Raw genomic sequence first — 23,494 nt, 5'->3', positions numbered from 1 at the left:
TTTACGTTTTTACGTTCGTAACAATAATTTGTGCTGGCGACTTTATGCATTAGTGCGATTCCACGCTAAATACTCTCTCTTCCGGTTGACGTATTGACCAATAAAAGCGCGTGTTTACCCTAAGCTATGCGATTCTGCTGCATATAGTTATGAAAATTGAAATTTTATGCGAAAGAAACTTTCGTTATCTAAATTCTAGTTTATTTCTTTAGTTACATCCCATCAGCCAATTGCATGACAAAAGCGTGACAGCTTGTGAAAGCTCCACGCTCCTCGTGTGCCTCTCGCCTTGCGGTAGTGCTATACACAAATAATGCATGTTCTACTTGGTTTTGCTTCACAAAGCTGACTAAGTAATAACTCGATGGGAAAATTGGCATTCATTCAGCACATCACAGCACAAGGATAAATACATGCATAGGGACAGCAATCGGACTGGTCCACGATCAAACATACTTTCATTTTGCGTCAAGAAAGATGTATGGATTAGGCCTGTCTATTAAAAGCGAAAGAACGTGGAATGAATGTAGTCTCAACACAGGAAGAGGAAACGTAAGAGTTGAAAGGTGATGACCTTGATGCTCCTCACATCATCAAGTTACAGACAAACCTGATGCCGTCACAGTTGTTTTAGATCTCATTTAACTCACTTTTGCGAGTAATGGTCTCAGTTTATAGTGAAAACTTGAAATTTCTCTGTGAAATGATAAAAAAAAAAAAAAAAAACAACGAATTTAAGGTGAACTTACGTAAAATTTGTTTTTAGGTCGAGGTATGCTGCTTCTAGTTGGGCGTGATACTGTTTCCCCTACCTGTGATCTCGTTGTAAAGTTACTTTCCGTCAGTTAACTGTACTGTATTAATTAAGAAACTCATGGACCTGAAGAATCTTTTCCTGTTTGCGTAACTGGTTGTGCTTCCAGACAAGGACGAAAAAGTGAACTAATCGAGGATGTTTGCTTTAAAGAGCGTGAGCGTAACCAGCCAATCATTTCCGGACTATCAGAGCACGAGATTACAAGACAAAAAACTAAGTGAGATAGAATAAGCCTGATTTTTTTCAGGTCTGATTTTTTTCAGGTCTGAATTTCGCTATTGCATAAATATCGCTATCTACTGCGAGGATCGTGCATCATGCGTATCTAATACCGCAGTTCAAAATATATGAACTTCATATATTTATTCTATCTCATTTATCACTTTCACGGGTTTATTACGAATCAACTTAACGGCCTGCTCCCAGTTGGCTTGTTAGCTCAATTGGTAGAGCGCTGCACTAGTATCGCAGAGGTCAGTGGTTCGAGTCCCGTACAGGCCTGATATTTTCTTTTTTTCTCAGGTCTAATTTTTGCTATTAAATAAATAGCGCTATCTACTGCGAGGATCGTGCATCATACGTAGAAAACTAAAGTAGAGTAATAATTCTGGTAACTTGAAGTTGCAATTGCTGGTTTAGTTGCCGGAAAAATAGCTCAATGTAAATTCGTCTGTTGGCACTTATACCTTAGCCACTAAGACAGCAATAATAGTGATGAAAAAGTTTAACCGCTAAAGAGACCCCATGAGAGCCGCGTGCATCACGCCTCTCCCGTTTTATGCACAACAGCTGTCACGAACTTCACGCTGCACGCGCGTCTTTTCGCTGGTGAAATACACGATCGAGTAGTGTTCGTTCTAATTTCCTTCGCTCCGCACAGCCAAGTACAACAGAAGAGGTTAAAAGGGGGGAGGGGGGGGACGCCATTCACTCAATAGAACACATTACATGGAAGTATATAAATATCTGCAATTCAGGACGGAAAAACATGAATCAATATTTTAGGTCAAGATTTTGTTACTCTTGCAGAAGCTGTTGTGGATATTTTAGAACTTGTAGGCTGATCTTACGGCTGGCATGCAAAAACAAACAAGCGGAGATTTTGGATTTATCTCCCCTGGAGTGATAATCACAGAGAACCGCATATGAATTTGATGAGCCAACTATTCTACTTTCATTCGATACCAATTCACCATAGAGAAAAAAAAAAGTGCAATAACGCGATTGAACTCCCCAAGACTAACGGCGTAATTTCTTTCAGTTGGTATTATGTTTATTGTACGATTTTACGCCGTTAACAAACAGTGTTATTTCTTTTAGTAAGTAATTCACCGTTATCTGATACGCCCACACTTACCTATCAAGCCGCTTGAGTCTTTTCTACTTCCTTAGTGTTTAAAGTAGATCCATGTTTCAATTGTAACGTCGTGGAAGGAGTGACTTTGTGAAAAGATAGAAGGGAAGTTAATTTCAAATTTACACATTGAAAGCTAATTTGACGATGGCTGACGTTGTGGAAGAAAAATTACTTCGCGACCAAAATCTCGACGAAACTGATATTCTTTGTACCTTGAACTGACAACCTTTCTACAAGAGTTATTTTGAGCGAGAGATGTGACTTGATCATGTCGATACAAGTAAGGATCCGTAGTTTAACCCCGGTTCACATTAAAGGCGCTTCCAGAGGAAGACGAGCAAGCGATAAAGCCAGTTCCTCCGAAACTTTGTTGTCTGCGTTACACGACGTTGAGATCGCGAAGATGATTACAGGTAGAACCGCATAATTGAGTTAAATCTCGCATTCTGATTGGTTATCGAAGCGAGGTATTTATAGTAGATTTGCATGTTGAAAACAAGGCAAAGTGATTTTGTTTCGCATCTCTTGTTTCGCGCTCACGATAAAAACAAACAATGTTCCTGTAGTTTCTTAGACTTTCCTTCTTTTATTAAGTTCTCCAATTCAAGGAAAATTCTTTACCTGACTCGTGAATTTGCCGTTGTATTACACTTGAAAACCGATATTTCACTTATCGCTTCACGATTCGTGCGACATCGGTTTTCGAGTGCAATTTAACATCGAATTCCCTAGTCCAGCAATGAATTTTCCAACAGAAATACAGCTACTTTTTTAAAATTATAATCTTTTGGCAGATCCCTAAAATTAACCCAATTCTTCATTCTTCTAGTACAGTTATTGGGTTCGTAATTCTGTAGGTTTGAATCAAAAGTCAAAATAAAGAGAGCCTGAGAAATCTCATCCCGCAGGCCTTACGTGATCGCGTTCCTCCACACTCCTCGCGTGCTTCTGGCTCCATTGGGGAATATATGTTTCAGTATTCAGTTTTCACCTTTCGCCTCACAGAGGCGAATGGAAATTATTTATTTAAATGTCAAAGTTTCAGACACAAAAAGCACAGAAACTCAAAGACTGATCTGCCCTCAGTTGCTAGATCACATCAAAAGACTAAACACATTTGCTGGATCAATTTGAGACAACAGAAACAAAATTAAAGAAGAAGCAGATAATTTTCTTCTTAAGACTTTCTCACTCCGGAGAATGTCATTGTAGAGATATTACCTATTAAAATGATGTCACGCGAACGTCTTAGCGAAGTATTCCTCGTTCTTTGTGCTCCTTATCTTGCGCTATACTTTAAAAATGTGTGTTATGCACGAATTCTGTAAGATATGTGGGCGTTTGACGACCAAAAAGGGAAAGGAAATGCTTGAAGAGCCCCGACACCGCTTAAAACATTTTAATTTGAGGGTGCAAGGTCTACCACGCGCCCGTGATGGGCCTGAGACAAACACAATGCCTAATTTGAGATTTTAAGTTGAAGCGTCCTTTGGCTACACTTCGTTTGCAATAATTTCAGCGTAAGGCCATATGTGCCGAAATTGTTCTGTAAAAGCACGCAGCAAACATTGAATCAACCGAGATATGACATCGTCTTAACTTTGAGATTTGGGTGTGCTACGTTTGGATAAGTGATGGAAAAAGTATGAGTAAGGGTTGTTGATCTTCGCTCCTGTTGTTGAATTCCATTCCTCGAGTGATTTTCGTAAACGATGCAAGTAATGAATCCTGTAGAATCTTCTCAAAGAAAGTTAACTCGATCTTTCACTCCCGAGATCTCATAAGTAATTCTCCTTACTCTCTGCGGTACAATTCTTACGAGACTAGTTTGGAGAATTTGGTATTGGATCAATTGTTATTTTTCTTTTTTCTCGTTATTTGTCGGCTTGATATTGTAATGAGTTAAGAAGGAGAGATTCCAGCAAAAACTTGGGGCGTTGAACACCAGATAATGTGTTCACGAGATGATAAGGCGGATTGCGAAAATCAGTCGTCGCCGACACAGTGTAAAGGTAGGACTATAGAAAGGTGACAGCAGTTTCACTATCAATGAGAGGGGGATATTATTATGAAACAGTGATGTGATGAAAAAGAGGGTCACGTCCCGAGGGGCGTTTATTTTTATGCAGAGGGTTTGGAGGGTAACATGTTGTGTTATAAAAAAAGGCGTATGAATATTTCCGGTTGATAGATGAATTTATCTGTAAGAGAGCTTTGTTTAAAGTTTGACTCTTGACCACGAGAGAGACTTTTAAAGAGAATACCTTTTCAGTTGACATGACATTAATTTGCAATTTTCAGTAAAGAAACGTCCGACAAAATTACACCGAGTATTCTGATTGTAACTTCTCATTCAAACCTCTTCCCTCTAACTACACAATGTTTGTCTTTCGCTTGCGCTTTCATCTCATGTTGGGTCTCTGGGTGAAAATGTATGTTCAAGGTAATAATTACGTAGCTACGGCGGAGCTGAGAACGCAGCAGGGGGGGGGGGGAGGTAGGGAATTTAGGAAATTTAAACTAGATTCACGTGCGGGACGATAAAATAGATACCTATTTCAGTAAACTTGACTTCCACTCGCGTATGTCAAGGGTTGGGCGTGTGTGTGTGTGAGGGGATGGGGAGAAAGGGCAACTTCAAAAGGAGAATGTGCAGCCTCGGTGTAAACGTCACCTCCTACAAGGGTACATGAGGGAGGGGGGAGGGAGTTAGGGAGACAATTGAATCCCTCCTTCTAAAATTGACCTCCTCTCCCGATGCATGATGGGAAAGGGAGAGTTACTCCCAAAAGGAGCACGCGAAAAAGGGGTAATTTTTAGGGTCGGATCTCCACAGGAACCATTTTTGATCGATTATACGATCTTTCTCTTATTATACACAGATGTCTTCTCCCTAATTATGATATGCATAACTTTATTTCGGTTTTTCGCTCTCTTCTCCATTCTCTTTCGTCGTTGCACGCTTTTTTCATTCGTTTTACATCGTTTAAAGGCTGTGAACCTGTTATACAGACCCAGGTTTTAACTCCCCCTTTCCGCAGTTTTCTTGCTCTTCCTTTCCTACTCGCTCATATCTCAAAAGTCTGCGATAAAAGAAACAGCTGACAATAGTAGAGGGGAAGGGAGGGGCAGGGAAAGTTTGAACACCTAGGTAATCTGTAGCTGCGGTCAATGTCCTTTTTCTCTTTTTTTCCCTTTCTTCATTTTTCGGTTAGCAAGACAATTCACTCTTTCATTCAGCATTCCTAAAATGAGTAAAAACCCAATTTGTAAAGCATCTAAATTATATCACACCATGGGTCAGTTTCCAAAAGCTCTAGATCTCAAGCAAAAAAGGTGACATGCAGTAAGGAAACAGATCTCAAGCAAAAAAGGTGACATGCAGTAAGGAAACAGATCTCAAGCAAAAAAGGTGACATGCAGTGAGGAAACAGATCTCAAGCAAAAAAGGTGACATGCAGCGAGGAAACAGATCTCAAGCAAAAAAGGTGACATGCAGTAGTAAGGAAACAGATCTCAAGCAAAAAAGGTGACATGCAGTAAGGAAACAGAACTCAAGCAAAAAAGGTGACATGCAGTAAGGAATCAGATCTCAAGCAAAAAAGGTGACATGCAGTAAGGAAACAGATCTCAAGCAAAAAAAGGTGACATGCAGTAGTAAGGAAACAGTCCACTGGGGAGCATCGTAATCAAACGGACTTCAGAAAAATTTTCAAAACAAAAAACTATAAGTAAAGAAAAATTTAAATCCTGCTGATAACACCTTTATTTACAGCAGTTAAAAGTCTTAAGAAATACATTTATTATTCAAATACCTCCCCATTAAAAGAAAAACTTCCTAGTAAACAGATGCTACATAAGTCTTACATTAATACTGATATCGATAAGTAGAAGCTACTGTACTTTTACTCTACTCAGGGTACGAGTCGTGAGTCGCTGATTATTCATTACGTTATCGCTTTTTAAAATTGGTCCTTGGGCTGAGTACAAATTTTCTGGAAGAAGCCCGTCCAACTCGGTCAGAGATGGATTACACTCCTACAACAGTCAGAGCAGCAGCACCAGAATCACAAAAGTAATTTCAAGGTCAATGCAGCAATTTCCGAGATTAATTTTCTTTCAAACGCTAAAGGTTGTTGTCAGTTTTGCATTCATAAATGTAGTCTAATTTATCAAAGATAGTATCTGCGACTTCCTAAGCCCCATCCTCCTGGTTTGACTGTGCTGCCATACTTTTCACAGGGTTCTCTGCTGTTTCCTGGGACTGCGAGGCCAGAATACCAAATGTAAACAGAAGCACTTCTCTCAGCTGATAGCGGTATCGTCTGTCAGCAACTATGCTGTCTGTGCTTATTTCTTTCTTGATAAGCTGACAACCGAGATAAAATGCTGCGAAGAATTCTTGGAAAGTCTTGTGAAGAAAGCCATAACGTCTAGTCGGCCTTAGTTTAGTGCCTCAGGGCTGAACTGACAGAAATCCAAATCCAGGTAAATCGCTTTCCTTTTTTTTTCCAAGCTCCTTCTCGTCAAAGTCCAGGTTCTCTTGAGGTAAACCTTTCAAAGCTATCGAGCCAAGGTGTTTCAATTGGCTTTCGTAAAGTTCTGAAGAGGCGTGTCGCAGTATTTTTGAACTTTGACTCCAGCTTCGTGCCTTGGCGTAACAACCACGCGACATTTTGGTAGCACTCGGCCTTCAACAATTTCTGAAAAAATTGGTAGCTTCTTCTCAGAAACTTCATCCAATCCATCGAGTACAAGGAGAACTTCAGATTGACTGTGGCGAATGAAGTCGAAGAATCTCTTTCTTTGGTCGTCACCGATATCTCGAGGTAGAAGTTGATCATCAATGGCTTCCCAAAGGTCAGACTGAACTTCACGACATTTAATCAAAAGCACTATGAGGAATTTTGCGAAGTAATTTCCGGTTGTGCGTTTTTGAGAGGCCCAGTCGAAAACAATTTTCTTGCAGTTAGTTGTCTTTCCCATGCCAGGCTTTCCCTCGGAATGTGAAGAACCAACTCTTGGTTCTTCACCAACTCTTGGTTCTTCACATTCCTCTTGCGGGTTGAAGATCTCAGACATTGTGACAACTCGGACCGTAGCTGTTCCTCTCGCTCTCTCTTTGTAGACGACTTTAAGTCTGGTGTAGAAGTCTCCAAAAGAAAAGTTTAAGTGGTCACACCAGGGATGGAGGTTTATCGTACCCTCGCGAATTTCGTAGAGTTGGCGAATGTTCTCAATCATTTTGGTGGGATCATAACCATCTATAATAATAATAGATCTCGTAAGGTATTAAGTCAAACTATTGAAACCACATTGGTTTTTCGAAATATTGTAAAATAACTTTTTTCCAAGCGAGAAATCGCTTCACCACTCCAAAGGCCGTTTTTAACAGCGCCAATCATCAAAAATGGCACAAATTGAACTACTCGTCTTTTCACAACACTCTCGTCTGAGGAATTTACTTGGCTTCACATATTTAGACCGATCCTTTGTGAGAACAAGTCACATAAAATTTTCTTTTCAACGGTTTTAAGCTAAAAATTATTTTCCAGTTTGACTATTACTTTGCCTTTGCCGCTATGACCGTAAATATGCAAAGACAGTGAAGTTCAGAAATGAAGAATTTCTAGCATTCTATTGTAATTTAATAGTTTACACAATGGATTCTTACCCATAAATACTTGAAAATCATAAAAGCCAGAGACTGCGGATTTAAGTCATTATATTTCTTCCTAAAATGTGCAAAAATTAAAAAAATATGCTCTATTGTGAAACCAAAAATATCCATGCATTAGGCGAGCATAATAAGCTAAATTAATTAGTTAAACTAGGCAACTGTTGTAAATAAAATATCCTCAAACTCACGTCAAGCTGACAAACAATTACCTATTATCAACCATATGGCTGTAAGTGTTTATAATTGTTATAAATAAAATTATTCAGATACATCTACAGGGAGACTCTCACTGAGTGAAAAGTCAAGAATTCTCAGCATTTCAAATTGTGCATTTTATAGGGAAATAATTCTTACCTCAAATAAAAACCAAGAGACAATTTGACATGCATCTACCAGAGGTGACTTCTTTCTGAAATGAACACATTCATTTAATTAACATCTACATATGTACAATTATAGGGGGCACACTTCCCCAGAAAATTTTGAAAAATTGAAGTGGCTTAAGTGATGCTTTCCATTATTTGTATCCTAAGCGAGGATTTCCATAGACTGCAAGACCTTTGATGGTGATATTACAGGACAGGTATTATCACTGGAGGGGCGGGGGGATTATGGGGGCATACCTCCCCAGAAAATTCTGACAAATTGAAGCGGCTAAAATGATGCTTTCCATTATCTGTATTCTAAGCGAGGATTTCGACTATGGGAGTGTTCGATATATGGTTAATTTATTAATATACACTGCAACACCTTTGAAGGTTATTACATTGCAGGCATTGTCTCTGAAGTGGGGGGGGGGGGGAAGCTTAAAAGGACATACCTCTCAGAAAATTGTAAAAACATTAAAGTGGCTAAAGTGATGCTTTCCTTTATTTGTATTCTAAGCGAGGATTCCTCTGTAGGAAAGTGTTTGACTGTGTACGAAGGGAACAAGCTTTATTGGGCAAGATCAAAATGAAGATATACAAACATAAAAAAATTTAAAGCTCAAAAGAGATGGGCGCGAACGGGACACTCAGACCCATGTGGGTAGCTACCCAAGATAACCGTATCATTATTTATGGGGGAAGCATCACATGGTTTCATGGAGAGCTCGTCGGGGAACAGTCATCGCCAACAGAGTATAAAAGGAGGGGAGGAACAGATAGAAAACTGACCGTCAATTAACTGGCAATAAAAGAGGGTCTCAAAGTGGGGTGGGGGGGGTGGGTTCACGTTGATGCCGGATTGATGGTTAAAAATAAGCCCTTTTGAAGGTTGACGGTTAACCTTTTTGGAATGTCATTTATAAAAAAGTTTCCTTATGACGCGTTTGTAAAGAACTGTTAAATATAACACCTTTTATTAACAAGTAACAAACGTATTACAACACCAGAAGTGTTTCTACACTAGAAATCAGTTCTATCGATGACCAGGTTTACTCGTGACTAGAAGTTAAAGGACTTACATAAAAGTGTTTTTGTGATATATCAAACCTATTATTAATAAATAAACAGAACCCGACATTTGACGCAATCCTTTTAAAATCGAGTGCTAACGAGCAAAAAACTTATCATTTGGCGGGTGTGACTTGATTTTAATTGAAATTTCATTTGATTGTTAGGATGTGTAGAAATTTTTCAAAAAATGTCTGATATACCAAAGAAGTTACCGCTATGATTGTGCGAAGAAACATAGCTTAAACTGAGACTCGTAGTTCATATTTGAAAGTGTTTTCGTAGGCCACCCTATGAACAAAATCAGGGAAAAATAGTTTTCAGTTTACCGGCCAAAATTTACGCACAAATCAGTGGTAGTTACAACTTGTCAATTATTATCGAATCGCACAGTTGAATTTGCCTCAAAGATTGCGAAGGACAAAAAACGGAATCCAAACCTTAAATCTTACATTTTAAAATACGGAGATATGAGTGCTTACTCCTATTAGGTAAGCACTCATATTGTATAAAGCGACCCGATTCTGTTTCAGTGATAGCACCACTAGAATATATTTACAATGAGATCAAACGTAGTTCATCTTCTTTTCAGTTCTCATTTAAAGCCTCATTACAAAAAAACGGTGGTCTGCGTCTCTGTCTCCCAGCCTATTGTGACCACGTGACTGACAGTTTCTTCAAACGAATATTCTTGTTTGTGACAATTGCTTGGTCGGTAGTTTTAGTCTAACAGGATCCCGGGAGTCTTCCATATTAACTTTTCATTGAACATTCCAAGCTTTGTTTCGCGCACATTTCTTCTGTCTCAAAGAGAGAGGGGGGGGGGGGGGTGGGTGGGTTCACGTTGATGCCGGATATATGATTAAAAATAAGCCCTTTTGACGGTTGACGGTTAACCTTTTTGGAATGTCATTTATGAAAAATTTTCCTTAGGACGCGTTTGTAAACAACTGTTAATTTATAACACCTTTTATTAACAAATAACGAACGTCTTACAACACCAGAAGTGTTTCCACACCCGAAGTCAGTTCTATCGATGACCAGGTCTACTCGTGACTAGAAGTTAAAGGACTTACATAAAAGTAATTTTGTGAGATATCAAAACTTTTATTAATAAAGAACAGAACCCGACCCCAATTAAGGCAATCGTCCAGTTCTTAGTTACGGATATCTAAGACATTTGACGGCTTGCATTGGCTTGCTTATTTGATGGTTGACGGTAAAGAGATTGCGTTTAATTTTTGGCGGTTGACGGTTCATATTTTGGCCATTTGATGGTTGACGGCTAACCCCATTGAGACCCTCATAAAAAAAGGAAGGGGAGATCATAGCAATATTACAGAGCCTGGAGGGAGATCAAGTAAATTTTATCATGACACGACCGAAATCCTCCAAGACGCCGACACCTATCAGGCAAAGACGTCCTCTGTGATCGAAAGTGAACAGTATCAGCGCTTGAACAAAGATTCGACAGACTGTTAAGGAGGTTGTCCCAGAAACTGCGCTTGAAACGAAGCGGACATCTAGTAGAGGCCGTCTACAAAAAGATGAGACCACGACTCGAACAGCTGCCTAGAATGTATGGTTTACCGAAGATTCATAAAGCCGATGTACCTCTGAGATCGCCTGAGTCAAGTGTGAACACCTTCGCAAAAAATTTGTCCACTCACTTAGCGAACATCTTATTTCTGTTTATAAGAAATATCTAATAAGAAACATCTTCCTCCTACTAAGAAACTTCTTCTGTCAAAGGCCATAAGATTTAACCGTCAACCGTACTACTCCCCACTGAGATTAAATTGACAATAACTGATAACGTAAAAAGAAATCCCGTTTTTCATGTTTAATACGATCAGCTTCTCTTAGATTTCCCGGATGATATTTTCACTTCTAGAAAAACGATAAAGCAGTCAGCTTCTTTTGCCTCAAAGAGCAATTTTTATTTTTGCCACAGAGCCGCGCAATCAAATTCAGTATACGTAAGCGTGCTCAAAATCCCGATAGTGTACGCTGATAGTGTACGCTGATAGTGTGAGCAAATCGCTTCGCTAGAAATTTTTTTTTCGCCCGAGCGGCCATGGTTAGCGCGGGGAAAAGCTAATACATTTCGCGACAATAATGGATACAAACAGAGACTCGGCCCACCAGTCCCAAAACGAAGACAATTTTCCGACCTTTTCGCTTGGGGCTAGAGTTTTTAATTGAGGCAAACAGAGAGAAAAACAACGGAAAAGGAGACTCGCCATTAGCGCCGTCACGATTCGCTTCACTGTCCGACGGTGAAATAAAAGTGCCATTTCATTCACATTCACTAATTTCATTTCATTCACCCGGAATGTCCTGACTAATCTATCACCCAGATCCTCTCGTTTACCTCTAGGGTCTGGGTACGAGACTAGGTCCTAACCCTTTCAAGAGCCGCACCCTATCTAAGCGGGGTGGGGCGGGGTGGGGTGGGGATACCTGGGCTACTACAGAATCCACCGATCTCTTAGGAAATTTAATAATGACCTTATCTTGCAATCTTTTTTTTCAGCGTGTTCTATTGTTCAGCGCGTGCGCCATGTCCGCCATATCTCAAGCGGGTTTCGATGTCGTGGGGTAACTCCCGTAAGGAGCTTGTGGAAAAAAATATTATTCTAGCGTGGGATTACCCCAACAACCGTTTTTGATCGAGTCCATGATCTTTGATTCATTATGCATAGACGTCTTTTCACTACTTGTGACATACATAACTTTACCGCGGTTTTTCCTCTCCTCTCTTGTTCATCCTCTTCCATCGTCGCACATTTTTTTCCATTCCTTTTATGTTATTTAAAGGCTGGTGAACCTGTTTTACAGTCCTGTGTTTGAATTCCCCCTTCCCAGGTTTTCTTCCTTTTCCTCTCCTACTCCTTTCCCAGAGATTCTCTGATAAAATTAACAGCTGACAATATCTGAGGAGAAGGGAAGGGTAGGGAAAGTTTGAACACCTGCATAATCTGTTACTGCCGCCAATGTCCTTTTTCTCTCTTTTTTTTTCCTTTCGCCTTTTTTCAATTAGCAAGACAACTCACTCTTTCATCCAGTAATCATGACCAAAGTAAAACCGAATTCCTAAAGTACCCATACCACATTGAACCAATTGCGTCAGTTTTCAAAAGATCTCAAGCAAGAAAGTTGACATGAAGCAAGGAAACAGTAAACGAAGAAGCAGAGGGATCAAACAAATTTTCCGGAAGAATGCAGAAAAAAAACTAAACACACATAGAGAATACTTGGAAAAAACTTGAAATTCTGCTGAAAATACTTTTATTTACATCAGTTAAAAGTCTTAAGAAATACATTTATCGTTCAAATTAAGCTCTTATACTAAAGTAAATAATCTTAGTGAATAGATGCTATATAAGTCTTGCATTAATATTTATATCGATAACTAGAAGCTACTGTACATCTACCCTGCTTAGGGTAAGAGCCGCGAATCCCTGATTATTCGCTACATTATCACTTTTTAAAATTGGTCTGAGCACAGAGTATAAAATCTCAGTGGAAGCCCATCTAACTTGGTTAGAGATGGATGACATTATCGCACAGCAGTCAGAGCAGCAGCAGCACCAGAATTACCAAAGTAATTTAAAGGTCAATAAGACCCTTCTAGAGATGTGTTTTCTTTCAAATACTTACTTAGCCAGAGCAGCAGCACCAGCTTCCCCAAGGTTATTTCTGTTCAGAAATAAAATTTCTGGAGATGAAGTTTCTTTTTACACACTCAGCCAGAGCAGCAGCACCAGCTTCACCAATTTCATTAGAAGACAAATTAAAATCCGTCAGAGATGTATTCTCTTTCAAACTCAACGTCAGCATCCAAATCCAACTTTCTCAGAGATTTACTTTCTTTCAAACACTTAGTTAGAGCAGCAGCACCAGCATCACCAATTTCATTAGAAAACAAATTCAAACGCGTCAGAGATGTATTCTCTTTCAAACTCTCAGCCAGAGCAGCAGCACCAGCATCACCAATTTCATTAGAAGACAAATCCAAATCCCTCAGGGATGTATTCTCTTTCAAACTCTCAGCCACAGCAGCAGCACCAGCATCACCAATTTCATTAGAAAACAAAGTCAACGTTCTCAGAGATTTATTTTCTTTCAAACAATCAGCCAGAGCAGCAGCACCAGCATCACCAATTCCATTAGAAGGCAAACTCAAATATGTCAGAGATGTATTCTCTTTCAAACAATCAGCCAGAGCAGCAGCACCAGCTTCACTAATGTTATTTTCATACAAAGAAAACGTTCTCAGAGATTTATTTTCTTTCAAACACTTAGCCAGAGCAGCAGCACCAGCATCACCAATTTCATTAGAAAACAAATTCAATTCCGTCAGAGATGTCTTGTCTTTCAAACACTCAGCCAGAGCAGCAGCACCAGCGTCACCAATTTCATTAGAAAACAAATTCAATTTCGTCAGAGATGTCTTGTCTTTCAAACACTCAGCCAGAGCAGCAGCACCAGCATCACCAATTTTATTAGAAAACAAATTCAATTCCGTCAGAGATGTCTTGTCTTTCAAACACTCAGCCAGAGCAGCAGCACCAGCATCACCAATTTTATTAGAAAACAAACCCAACACTGTCAGAGATGTCTTGTCTTTCAAACACTCAGCCACAGCAGCAGCACCAGCATCACCAATTTCATTACAAGCCAATTGCAAACCTGTCAGAGATGTATTCTCTTTCAAACACTCAGCCAGAGCAGCAGCACCAGCATCACCAATTCCACTAGAAGACAAATAAAAGTCTGTCAGAGATGTATTCTCTTTCAAACTCTCAGCCAGAGCAGCAGCACCAGCATCACCAATTACATTATCAGACAAATTCAAACATGTCAGAGATGTATTCTCTTTCAAACAATCAGCCAGAGCAGCAGCACCAGCTTCACTAATGTTATTTTTACACAAATCCAACGTTCTCAGAGATTTATTTTCTTTCAAACACTTAGCCAGAGCAGTAGCACCAACACAACTAATTTCATTACAAGCCAAATTTAATTCCGTCAGAGACTTCTTTTCTTTCAAACAATCAGCCAGAGCAGCGGCACCGTCAGCACAAATTTTATTGCAAGACAATTCCAACCTTGTCATACTTGTATTTGTTCTAAGAATGTTGGTTAGTAAGGTAGTCTTAGCCACACTTAATGTGCAGAAAACATCAATGGTTTCAATTTGGAGACAAGAGCCAAGAGTGCGGGCCAATTTTTCATCGAAATAATTTTCATTTTTGCATTCATAAATGCACTCTAATAAAAGAGTCATACTATTTTCTGCTTCGCTATCCCCGTCCACTTGGTTTAACTGTGTCGCCATACTTTTCATAAGGTTCTCTGCTGTTTCCTCGCACCGTGCGGCAAGAATGCCAAATGTGAACAGAAGCACTTCTTTCAGCTCGTCGCAATATCGTCTGTCAACAGCTATGCTGTCTGTGCTGATTTCTTTCTTGATAAGCTGGCAAACGAGATTCAAAGCGGCGAAGAACTCTTGGAAAGTCTTGTGAAGAAAGCCATAACGTCTAGTAGCTCGGAGTTTACTGCCTCCGGGCTGAACAGAGAGAAATCCAAGTTCAGGTAGATCACTTCCTTTGTGTTTTCCAAGCTCCTTCTCGTCAAAGTCCAAGTTGTCTTCTAATAAACCTTTCAAAGCTATCGAGCCAAGGTGGTTCAGTTGGCTTTCGTAAAGTCCAACAAGGTCCGCCTCGTCGACTTCTGAAAGTTGTTTCTTTGCTCTGTATCTTCTTAGTATACAATCCACTATGTCCATGTACAGCTTACTTCTGCTTTCAGGAAATACACCGTTCAAATCTTCATAGACCAGGCAAAGAAGCGCAATGTTGAGAGGATTCGTCGACATTTCATGTAAGGTTTCATCATCATGCAGTCGATCGATTAGCTGTTCGGCCAAGTTTGTCTTCTCTCTGAAGTACTTTTTGATGAAGGTTTTCACATCTTCTTCAGTGAATCCCTCCACCTCTAGCAGCGTGTCGCAGTATTTTCGAACTTTGACTCCAGCCTCGTGCCGTGCAGTTACAACTACGCGACATTTTGGCAGCGCTCGGCCTTGAATAATTTCTGAAAACATTGGTAGCTTCTTCTGAGAAACTTCATCCAATCCATCGAGTACCAGGAGAACTTTAGATTGATTGTGGCGAATGTAATCTAGGAATCTAGAGCTCTTTCTTTGGTCGTCACCGATATCTCGAGGTAGAAGTTGATCATCAATGGCTTCCCAAAGGTCAGACCGAACTTCACGACATTTAATCAAAAGCACTATGCGGAATTTTGCGAAATAATTTCCGGTTGCGCGTTTTTGAATGGCCCAGTCGAAAACAACTTTTTTGCAGTAAGTTGTCTTTCCCATACCAGGCTTCCCTTCTATTAATACAACTCTTGGTTCTTCACATTCTTCGTGTGGGTTGAAGATTTCAGAAATTGTGACAACTTTATCCGTAGCTGTTCCTCTCGCTTTCTTCTTGTAGATGATTTTAAGTCTGGTGTAGAAGTCTCCAAAAGAAAAGTTCAAGTCTTCACACCAGGGAAGGAGGTTCATCGTACCCTCGCGGGTTTTGTAGAGTTGAGAAATGTTCTCAATCATTTCGGTGGGATCGAAGGCATCTAAAATAAAAATAATTCTCGTCAGGTGTTAAGTCAAACTGTCGAAACCACCTTGGTTTTTCGAAATATTTAACAAATGGTAAACACCACAGCTTACATATTTGAGTTATGGATGCACGCGGGAGGTTGCTAAGCACGAAAGAAGCGTAAGAGTCGCTCGAAGCGATAGCCGAGGACGACTCTAGCTTCTTGAGTGCTTAGCAAACCTCCCAAGTGCACCCATAACTCAATAGTGTACGCTCTGGTGTTTACCATTTGTTTTATAACATAACGTTCAAACATTGTAGCTAAAGAGTTCCCTTTTATTTAACAAATCTTACGTGACCAGAAAAAAACAAGCGCGCTTGGAAAACTAGTCTTTGCATATGCTCACGTCAGCAGCGTACACCCATGGGCAAATGGGGGACGCTAAATTGACCAATCAGAGCACGCACTTTACTTTGGTTATGTTATAATGGAAGACATTTTTTCCAAGCGAAAGTCCCTTCAGCTCTCAAAGGTCCGTTTTTTTAAAAGCGCCGATCATCAATAATGACACAAATTGAGATACAATGAATATATGAAGTTCATATATTTTGACCTGCGGTATTAGATACGTATGATGCACGATCCTCGCAGTAGATAGCGCTATTTATGCAATAGCGAAAATCAGACCTGAAAAAAAAAAAATAAAAAATAAAAAAAAAACCTACATGCCTGATTTTTTTTCTGGTCTGATTTTCGCTATTGCGTAAATAGCGCTATCTACTGCGAGGATCGTGCATCATACGTATCTAATACCGCAGTTCGAAATATATGAACTTCATATTTTCATTGTATCTCATTTATCACTTTCACGGGTTTATTACAAATCAACTTAACGGCCTGGACCCAGTTGGCTTGTTAGCTCAATTGGTAGAGCGCTGCACTAGTATCGCAGAGGTCCGAGGTTCGAGTCCCGTACAGGCCTGATTTTTTTTGGGTCTGATTTTCGCTATTGCATAAATAGCGCTCTCTACTGCGAAGATCGTGTGCATCATACGTATCCAATACCGCAGTTCAAAATATTTGAACTTCATATATTCATTGTATCTCATTTATCACTTTCACGGGTTTATTACGAATCAACTTAACGGCCTCCTCCCAGTTGGCTTGTTAGCTCAATTGGTAGAGCGCTGCACGAGTATCGCAGAGGTCCGTGGCTCGAGTCCCGTACAGGCCTGATTTTTTTCAGGTCTGATTTTCGCTATTGCATAAATAGCGCTATCTACTGCGAGGATCGTGCATCATACGACAGAAATTGAATTACTCGCCTTTTCACAAAACTCTTGTTCGAGGAATTTGTTTGCTTCGCGCATCTAGATCGATCCTTTGTGAGTAAAAATCACCTAGGTTTTTCTTTTTCAACGGCTCTTTACACTGAAAATTATTTTCAGTTTGAAACCTACTTTGCCTTTACCACCATGACCGTAAATATGCAACTTTTACATCGGCTCAGCGCAAAATTCTAACTTCTACCCAATGATATATTTATTCAAACTAACTAAGATAGGTTAGAGGAGTATGGAAATATAAAAATATGTTGCGGTTTCGGCGAACTTCTTGTACAGCCGATCAACGTAATATGCACATTTTCGAAAATTTTACCCAACAATGCACAAGAAGCGGACTCAATTATTTACGAAATTTACGCCTTCGACCCATGGTTGACGCCTGAATTGAACATTTTGCAGCTTTTTCATGCTTGATGATACATGAAACAGCATTTAGGGGAAAAAAATCTCTACACATCTACAAAAATGTTGCCGCCGAAAGGTGATTCATCGCTCTAAGTGTCCTATTGTTATGTTTATCACGCAGTAATGAGCGACAAGAAAAGAAATCACTTAAAGGCAAGAAAGATATGAAAAATGGTCATGTTAATCCAAAATATTTCTTATTATCCATTTAAAAAGTTTCCTTATTGATATTACTTGAAGTGCACTAATTTTGTATTGGATAATGTATCCTCTAATTTTATACTGTACTAACGTATTCAAAGGACCCATCTGCTGTGTTTATTATCCAAAAGCTCCCGTAAAATCGTCAGAAAATAATATATTCACGAAAACACACTAAATATGCCAAGTAGATTATTATTTTCATCGATTTTTCAAGACTTGATAAAGTGAAAGGAACTGCTTACAAACTTTATGAATATTGTGTCACGCAACGTAATCATGCGAAATTCAATGACGAGATCGTCCGAAAATATTTTACCAAGTTGTATTAATTTCAAAATGAAAATTTCCTCTCTCCTACGCGCAAAACTGACGCTATAGTTTGCAGTTTGTAATCGGCTTAGTAGTTTTCCACGGCGCAGCCGGTGAGTGACTTCTCAATCTTACTTTCAGCTTCTTCCCGCCTGGCGGTTTTTCGAACATAGATGATTATAGAAAAGACCCCAACTAGAAGGCATCGAGGATAAGTCGAAGTAATTATAAGAATATCGTTATAAGAGGTAATTATAAGAATAAGCTTGTATGCAGAGTCATACGGGAAGAAAGAGCTCGAACGAATGATAAGTATTTTCAGCCCCTATGTCTTTAATAAGGTCGGAGGGTCGTGGGTTCAAATCCCATCTGGAAACTCGATTTTTCTCTTATATCAAAAATTGTTTATTTCATCTTTACATGCTCACTTTGGGGGCTGGTTGGCTGCATGTGATGCTTTAATGCATGTGATGCTTTAATGTGACAGCGTGATGCTGTTAGTGAGCTTCTATGCGCTAGCTGATGTTTGGCTGTGTAGCCGCGTGATGTGGTTCCAGTCAATACCCACTAATTTACCCTAGCTCACCATAGAGTCTCCTGTAGCTCAGTGGTTAGAGCATCCGACTAGATCACGGAGGGTCGTGGGTTCAAATCCCATCTGGAAACTTTTATTAAATATGTCTTTAATAATTGCAGTAAAGGGCACATTCAGCTCTCTCAATCGGAATACATCACCTATAACCCTTGAGTTTAAAAACCTCCGCGCCACAGCGACATAGAGATATAGAGCTGATAAACCTCCAAGGGAGGAATATCGAAAACACTGTGACCAAAAAACTCGACTGATTTCGTGACTACACCTTGAAACCTTAGATCACGAGACCTACAACATAAACTTAAGAAACTTTTCCTACTTATTCTTGGTGGGAAAAGACACGACATCTGGCTCTTTAGCTGTTTGTTCTATTTTGTGTTGCTACCAGTGTAGACGAGACCCAACCAGGTCAAAATAATGTGTCTCAAGTTGCAGCTCTGGCCTCACATTGTAAACTATCTCTTAACCCGTTGTCAAGTTGAATTTTGCACGAAGTTCTTAGTGGTATGATCAGCCCCAGCAATTTAATGAATATATGTGTCTCTTCTTGGCTTCATAGAGCATATGAAGATTCTGCACACTCTGTCATCGTTTTCTTTTGCAGAATCATTTAACACTAACATTTATTACATAAAAGCGTTTACCTTCCATCCTAGGGATTTTGTTAGGTGGTGGCCTGCTCACCAAATCATCCAATTTTCGTTTCACCATTTGAATTTCACGTTTCGTCTCACTTAGTTTTTCTGTGGTACTGTCTGCAAAACAGTTTTTCTCATTCATCAATTTTCACTGAAATCATTATATAACAGATTATGAATCTACACTGAATTGTACTGAGGTCGCTGAGACCCAGTTACCAGCGCCTAGGGATCAACAATCTCCTTTCAAAGCAGGAGAGAGTCCTCTCTTGGTGGTAGGGGAGGGGGGGGGGAGGGACAACGGAGAGAAAGACTGGAGAAATCGAGAGACAAGTGCCATTCAGACCATTACACTACGCCTCTCTTTTTCTCCTTCGACTGCTTACCGGGTATTATCATTCACCACTTTTTTCTTGTGAACTTTTCGCGAGATCTAGTAAGGGGCTAACATGGCAATTTTCTCGTTATGTATCTTGGAAAAAACTGTTGAGATGAGCAGTAGTGAAATAAGGCCTTAAAAAAGTCAGGCCTGCACGGGAATTGAACCTATGACCTCTGCGGGACCGGTGCAGTGCTCTACGAACAGCAGTTCACATATATGATTTTCAGTTGTCCAAATCCCTTACAGGCCTGAATTGTTTTTCAAGCCTTATTTTCACTACTGCTAAAGTAGTGTTCGTTACTGCGAGGATAACTAATATATTCATTTCTTAAACCGCAGCTCACAAATATGATTCTCATTTATTCACAGTCATTGATAATGATTTTTACCCATCTTTTAACAAACCATTGTTAACGCTTAGACCGTCTCCATACATAAATTCACCACGAAAAATTTTTACGCTTTCTTTAACTTTTAAGTTGTTCTTCGGTTGCCGGTTGATGTAGCATAAGATTTCCTGTGAAACTATTTTAACTTTACTGGTTTCTGTGACTGCATGTCAACCTAGTAGAGCAATCACGTACATTTGTAGCGTGAATTTAATCTCAACATGATATTTCTAACTTGACAATATTAGGAAAAAAAAAATTAAGGAGAGCTTTATCTTACATATGAGCTTTGTAGCAAAGTATACATAGGTCAATAAACTGTAATTGACTCTATTTCCAATTTACCATATATTGTGGCGTGCAGACTGCTTATTTTTCTTCACAATCTAAGTTCTAAGAATAAGTGTGTCACTACTCAATCATTTATCCTTTGAAATATTCCACATTCATATTTTAAAGTAACTTCCTCTACATATTGATCGGCTTGTAGGCATTCGCCCACAACAGTATCATAATTTTTGCGGAGAATTTTGTTATAATGCACTCTAGCCTTGCTAAGTTGTTTACCTCCGTTCCTTGTGTCATCTCTCATTAGGGAGTCCAACTTTTCATTAATGTTTCGTACCTCACTCCTCATCTGTTGCAACTCTTGTCTGGTTTGCTCTAATGATAGGGAGATAAAGTTTTTGTCAGTTTTGAAAATAGGGACATCCGGATGAGGTAAATACAAATTAAGCAATCAAAGAAGCCCTTCCACCAAAGTTATCTAATGAGTTTTGAAGATAATTGCTTCCTTTCTTTCCCTTCCTCTCATAGTTTAGTTAAATTAAGGAGGGTTGTAGCCAAGGAGACCTCTTGCGGCTCATGACATGAGAAGCCACTCCCCCCCCTCACCCTAGGTTGCTACCTGTTCCTTTGTGGCAACTACCTCATCGCACTAATCGCTAAATATTTTAAAAGAGTTATTGTTCCAAGTGTTTTCAATTCGTGGCGGAACGCTCCGAGATTCGTCTGAAATTTTGAGCTTCTAAAGCGGCATTTGGGCGGAACTCAGTCATTATCGATTTTCTCGTAAATAAATTGATACTCAGTCAAACGAAGTATGCAGGGTTTTGTTTTACTGTAAGACCCACCTAACTTGAAAAAGTGAGCCGAATCTATACTTTGGCTGTTGCCGCGATATTTCGAAAATGTTCGTTTTTTGGCCACATTTCCTCTTAAACGATTAAGACACAAGTCAACACTCTGGCTATAACAGCAATTTACAATACAAGCCCGAAAAAATTAATCACAGGAGTAGCGAGAGCGTTTTAAAATAAAGTACCACAAGCAAAAAAGACAAACAAAAGCCCGCAAGCCAATTAACTAGAATCTTTGGATCTTACCAAGGTCTTTACAACACTAGCAGACAAGAAAAGTATGTAATCGTGGCTTACCGCTATTTAAAACTACGACAACTTCTAACTTAAAAGGATTGAGGAGAAAAATGACTCATTAGATTCACCCCAAATAGCAATAGCTATAAACCTACATAAATAAGGAATAACACCTTCCTATATGAGGACGATTTGTTCAAAGCTTACAAAAAAAAAAAACAGCGTTTTGTCTTGTCTCAACAGGCGCGGAAGTGAATATGGCGGTCAGCCGCACTCGTCCCGAATTGTATTTGGTGAAATTACAGACAAACATTTTCACTTGACAGTACACTGTTAAATTCACAATATAAATAACGAGGCTTGTACACTCATGGAAAATTAGTCAGTAGTAACCCACAAGCAGCCTGTAATGGCATTTTCTTTGTTAACTCCTATTCCTGTCCTCAAACTTAGCGACGCGCTTCCAATGTTACTGTGCGACGTCACTTTGGCAGTGATCATTTAACGGCGGCCTATACCATAGAACGATAGAGCCACCCCCTCCCTCCTGAGCGATGTAGATAATTACACGAAACATCATTATAAGCTCACTCTTCATTTACCAGGTATAATGTAAAGAATTGTATCTTGTGTGGAATGAAGGCTGACATAGTGTACTTCATGGATGTGTCCCAACACAAGTGTCCTGCTTTTGTCAACAGGACATTGTGGCCGTAAGATAACATCGTGAACAGCGGAAAGACTGCTGACCACATGAATGCAAGTTTTATAGCAGTTTGCTGCGGCACACAGAATGACATGGTCACCCCAAGCGCCACCTTGTTCCATGTATGTTAAGTAATCATCCCATGATTGATGTCCATGGACAAAGTTAAACAGATTTGTTCCATCCGGCTGTGAGAAAGGTAAATTAGTGAACAAAACTTGGAGTGCAAAGCTAATGGTACATTGGACCAGGTTGATTACGTTGGAAGGAGTCATCGAATGAGAAAATAACAAAGAGATACTAAACAACAGTAAGAACGGATACTACCAATCAGAGTAATGAACACAACGATCTACATTGGATGTAGCAGTCTCAACTCCTGAATTTGCTCTTCTGAAACATTGAATATGTGGAGTCCACCTTATCTAGAGTCAAGGTTATCCAAAGATTGTCCTGTCTGGGGGAGATTCAAGTGCAAAGTATTTTCAAAAATCCTTGGGTTGGCAGCTTTCTCCACAAGACAAAGCCCTTTAATTTTCACAAGGAGGTCTGAGTTCATCCGTGACCCGGACCTGGTCTCTACCAAAACACTTGAACTACACGTGTTTTAAAGGGCAATCCAGAAATATCAAACAATTATTCTTCGAAATAAGGGTGAATAGGGGTAGGTATTTATCGAGGCAAAGAGGCAAGGCAATTATCCACCACTTTCACTGACACTAGAGTAGAAAATTATTTACGTACATACCAGAAGGCCGTGAGTGGTACTTGCTAATCTCTTACCGATGGGCGCGCGGTGCGGTTTATACTAAACGCTGATGTCAGAGTATTTATGATCATTATTATCCCCTATAGGCGAAATAGTGATGTGTTGGCCAGTTGGCCCACCTGTAGATCTAACCTATATGGTGCTCTTTAAAGTAACAGCGGGTAACATATAGTGTAAGGTATCAACTTACTAGTTCAGGGTTTTCTCTAAGGTACTGGACCAATATTCGTCTTAATTCGTCATACTTGATTTTGAATCCCATAGCAAATTCCAGTTGATCTGACAAAGCGTAGAACATGCAATTTCCTGATCCTTCATTGTCAACAATTGTGAAGCCCTTGTCTGAAGCAATTTTCTTCAACTCTATTTTTAGGTCTGTCTCGTCATTGCCTTTGCTGGCATCGAGTTGCATTTGCTGAAGCTGAGTAATTAACTCAACAGAGCTATAACCTAAGGGAAAAAATGGGTAGAAT

General features: G+C 39.6%; 1 protein-coding gene and 1 pseudogene across 2 annotated transcripts in view; both read right to left on the bottom strand.

Moving 5' to 3' along the window:
• LOC148726342 (uncharacterized) overlaps positions 1 to 2,390 on the bottom strand; it is a 19,630-nt pseudogene extending 17,240 nt beyond the window's left edge. Inside the window, exon 1 of the transcript XR_015990000.1 lies at positions 2,175 to 2,390. The product of XR_015990000.1 is annotated as an uncharacterized LOC148726342 (transcript). The remainder of the gene's footprint in view (positions 1 to 2,174) is intronic.
• The window catches only part of LOC111341968 (uncharacterized), a 229,902-nt gene that overhangs the window by 187,143 nt on the left and 19,265 nt on the right, over positions 1 to 23,494 (bottom strand). Inside the window, exons 12-15 of the mRNA XM_088726996.1 lie at positions 23,212 to 23,471; positions 22,149 to 22,440; positions 20,738 to 20,833; positions 19,406 to 19,516 (exon numbers count right to left, since the gene is read on the bottom strand). Coding sequence (XP_088583122.1) covers positions 19,406 to 19,516; positions 20,738 to 20,833; positions 22,149 to 22,440; positions 23,212 to 23,471 — 759 coding nt within the window. The remainder of the gene's footprint in view (positions 1 to 19,405; positions 19,517 to 20,737; positions 20,834 to 22,148; positions 22,441 to 23,211; positions 23,472 to 23,494) is intronic.

This window comes from Stylophora pistillata, chromosome 7 (assembly GCF_964205215.1).
Source record: "Stylophora pistillata chromosome 7, jaStyPist1.2, whole genome shotgun sequence".
Classification (NCBI taxonomy): Eukaryota; Metazoa; Cnidaria; class Anthozoa; order Scleractinia; family Pocilloporidae; genus Stylophora; species Stylophora pistillata.
This window is presented reverse-complemented; position numbering and strand designations above follow the sequence as displayed.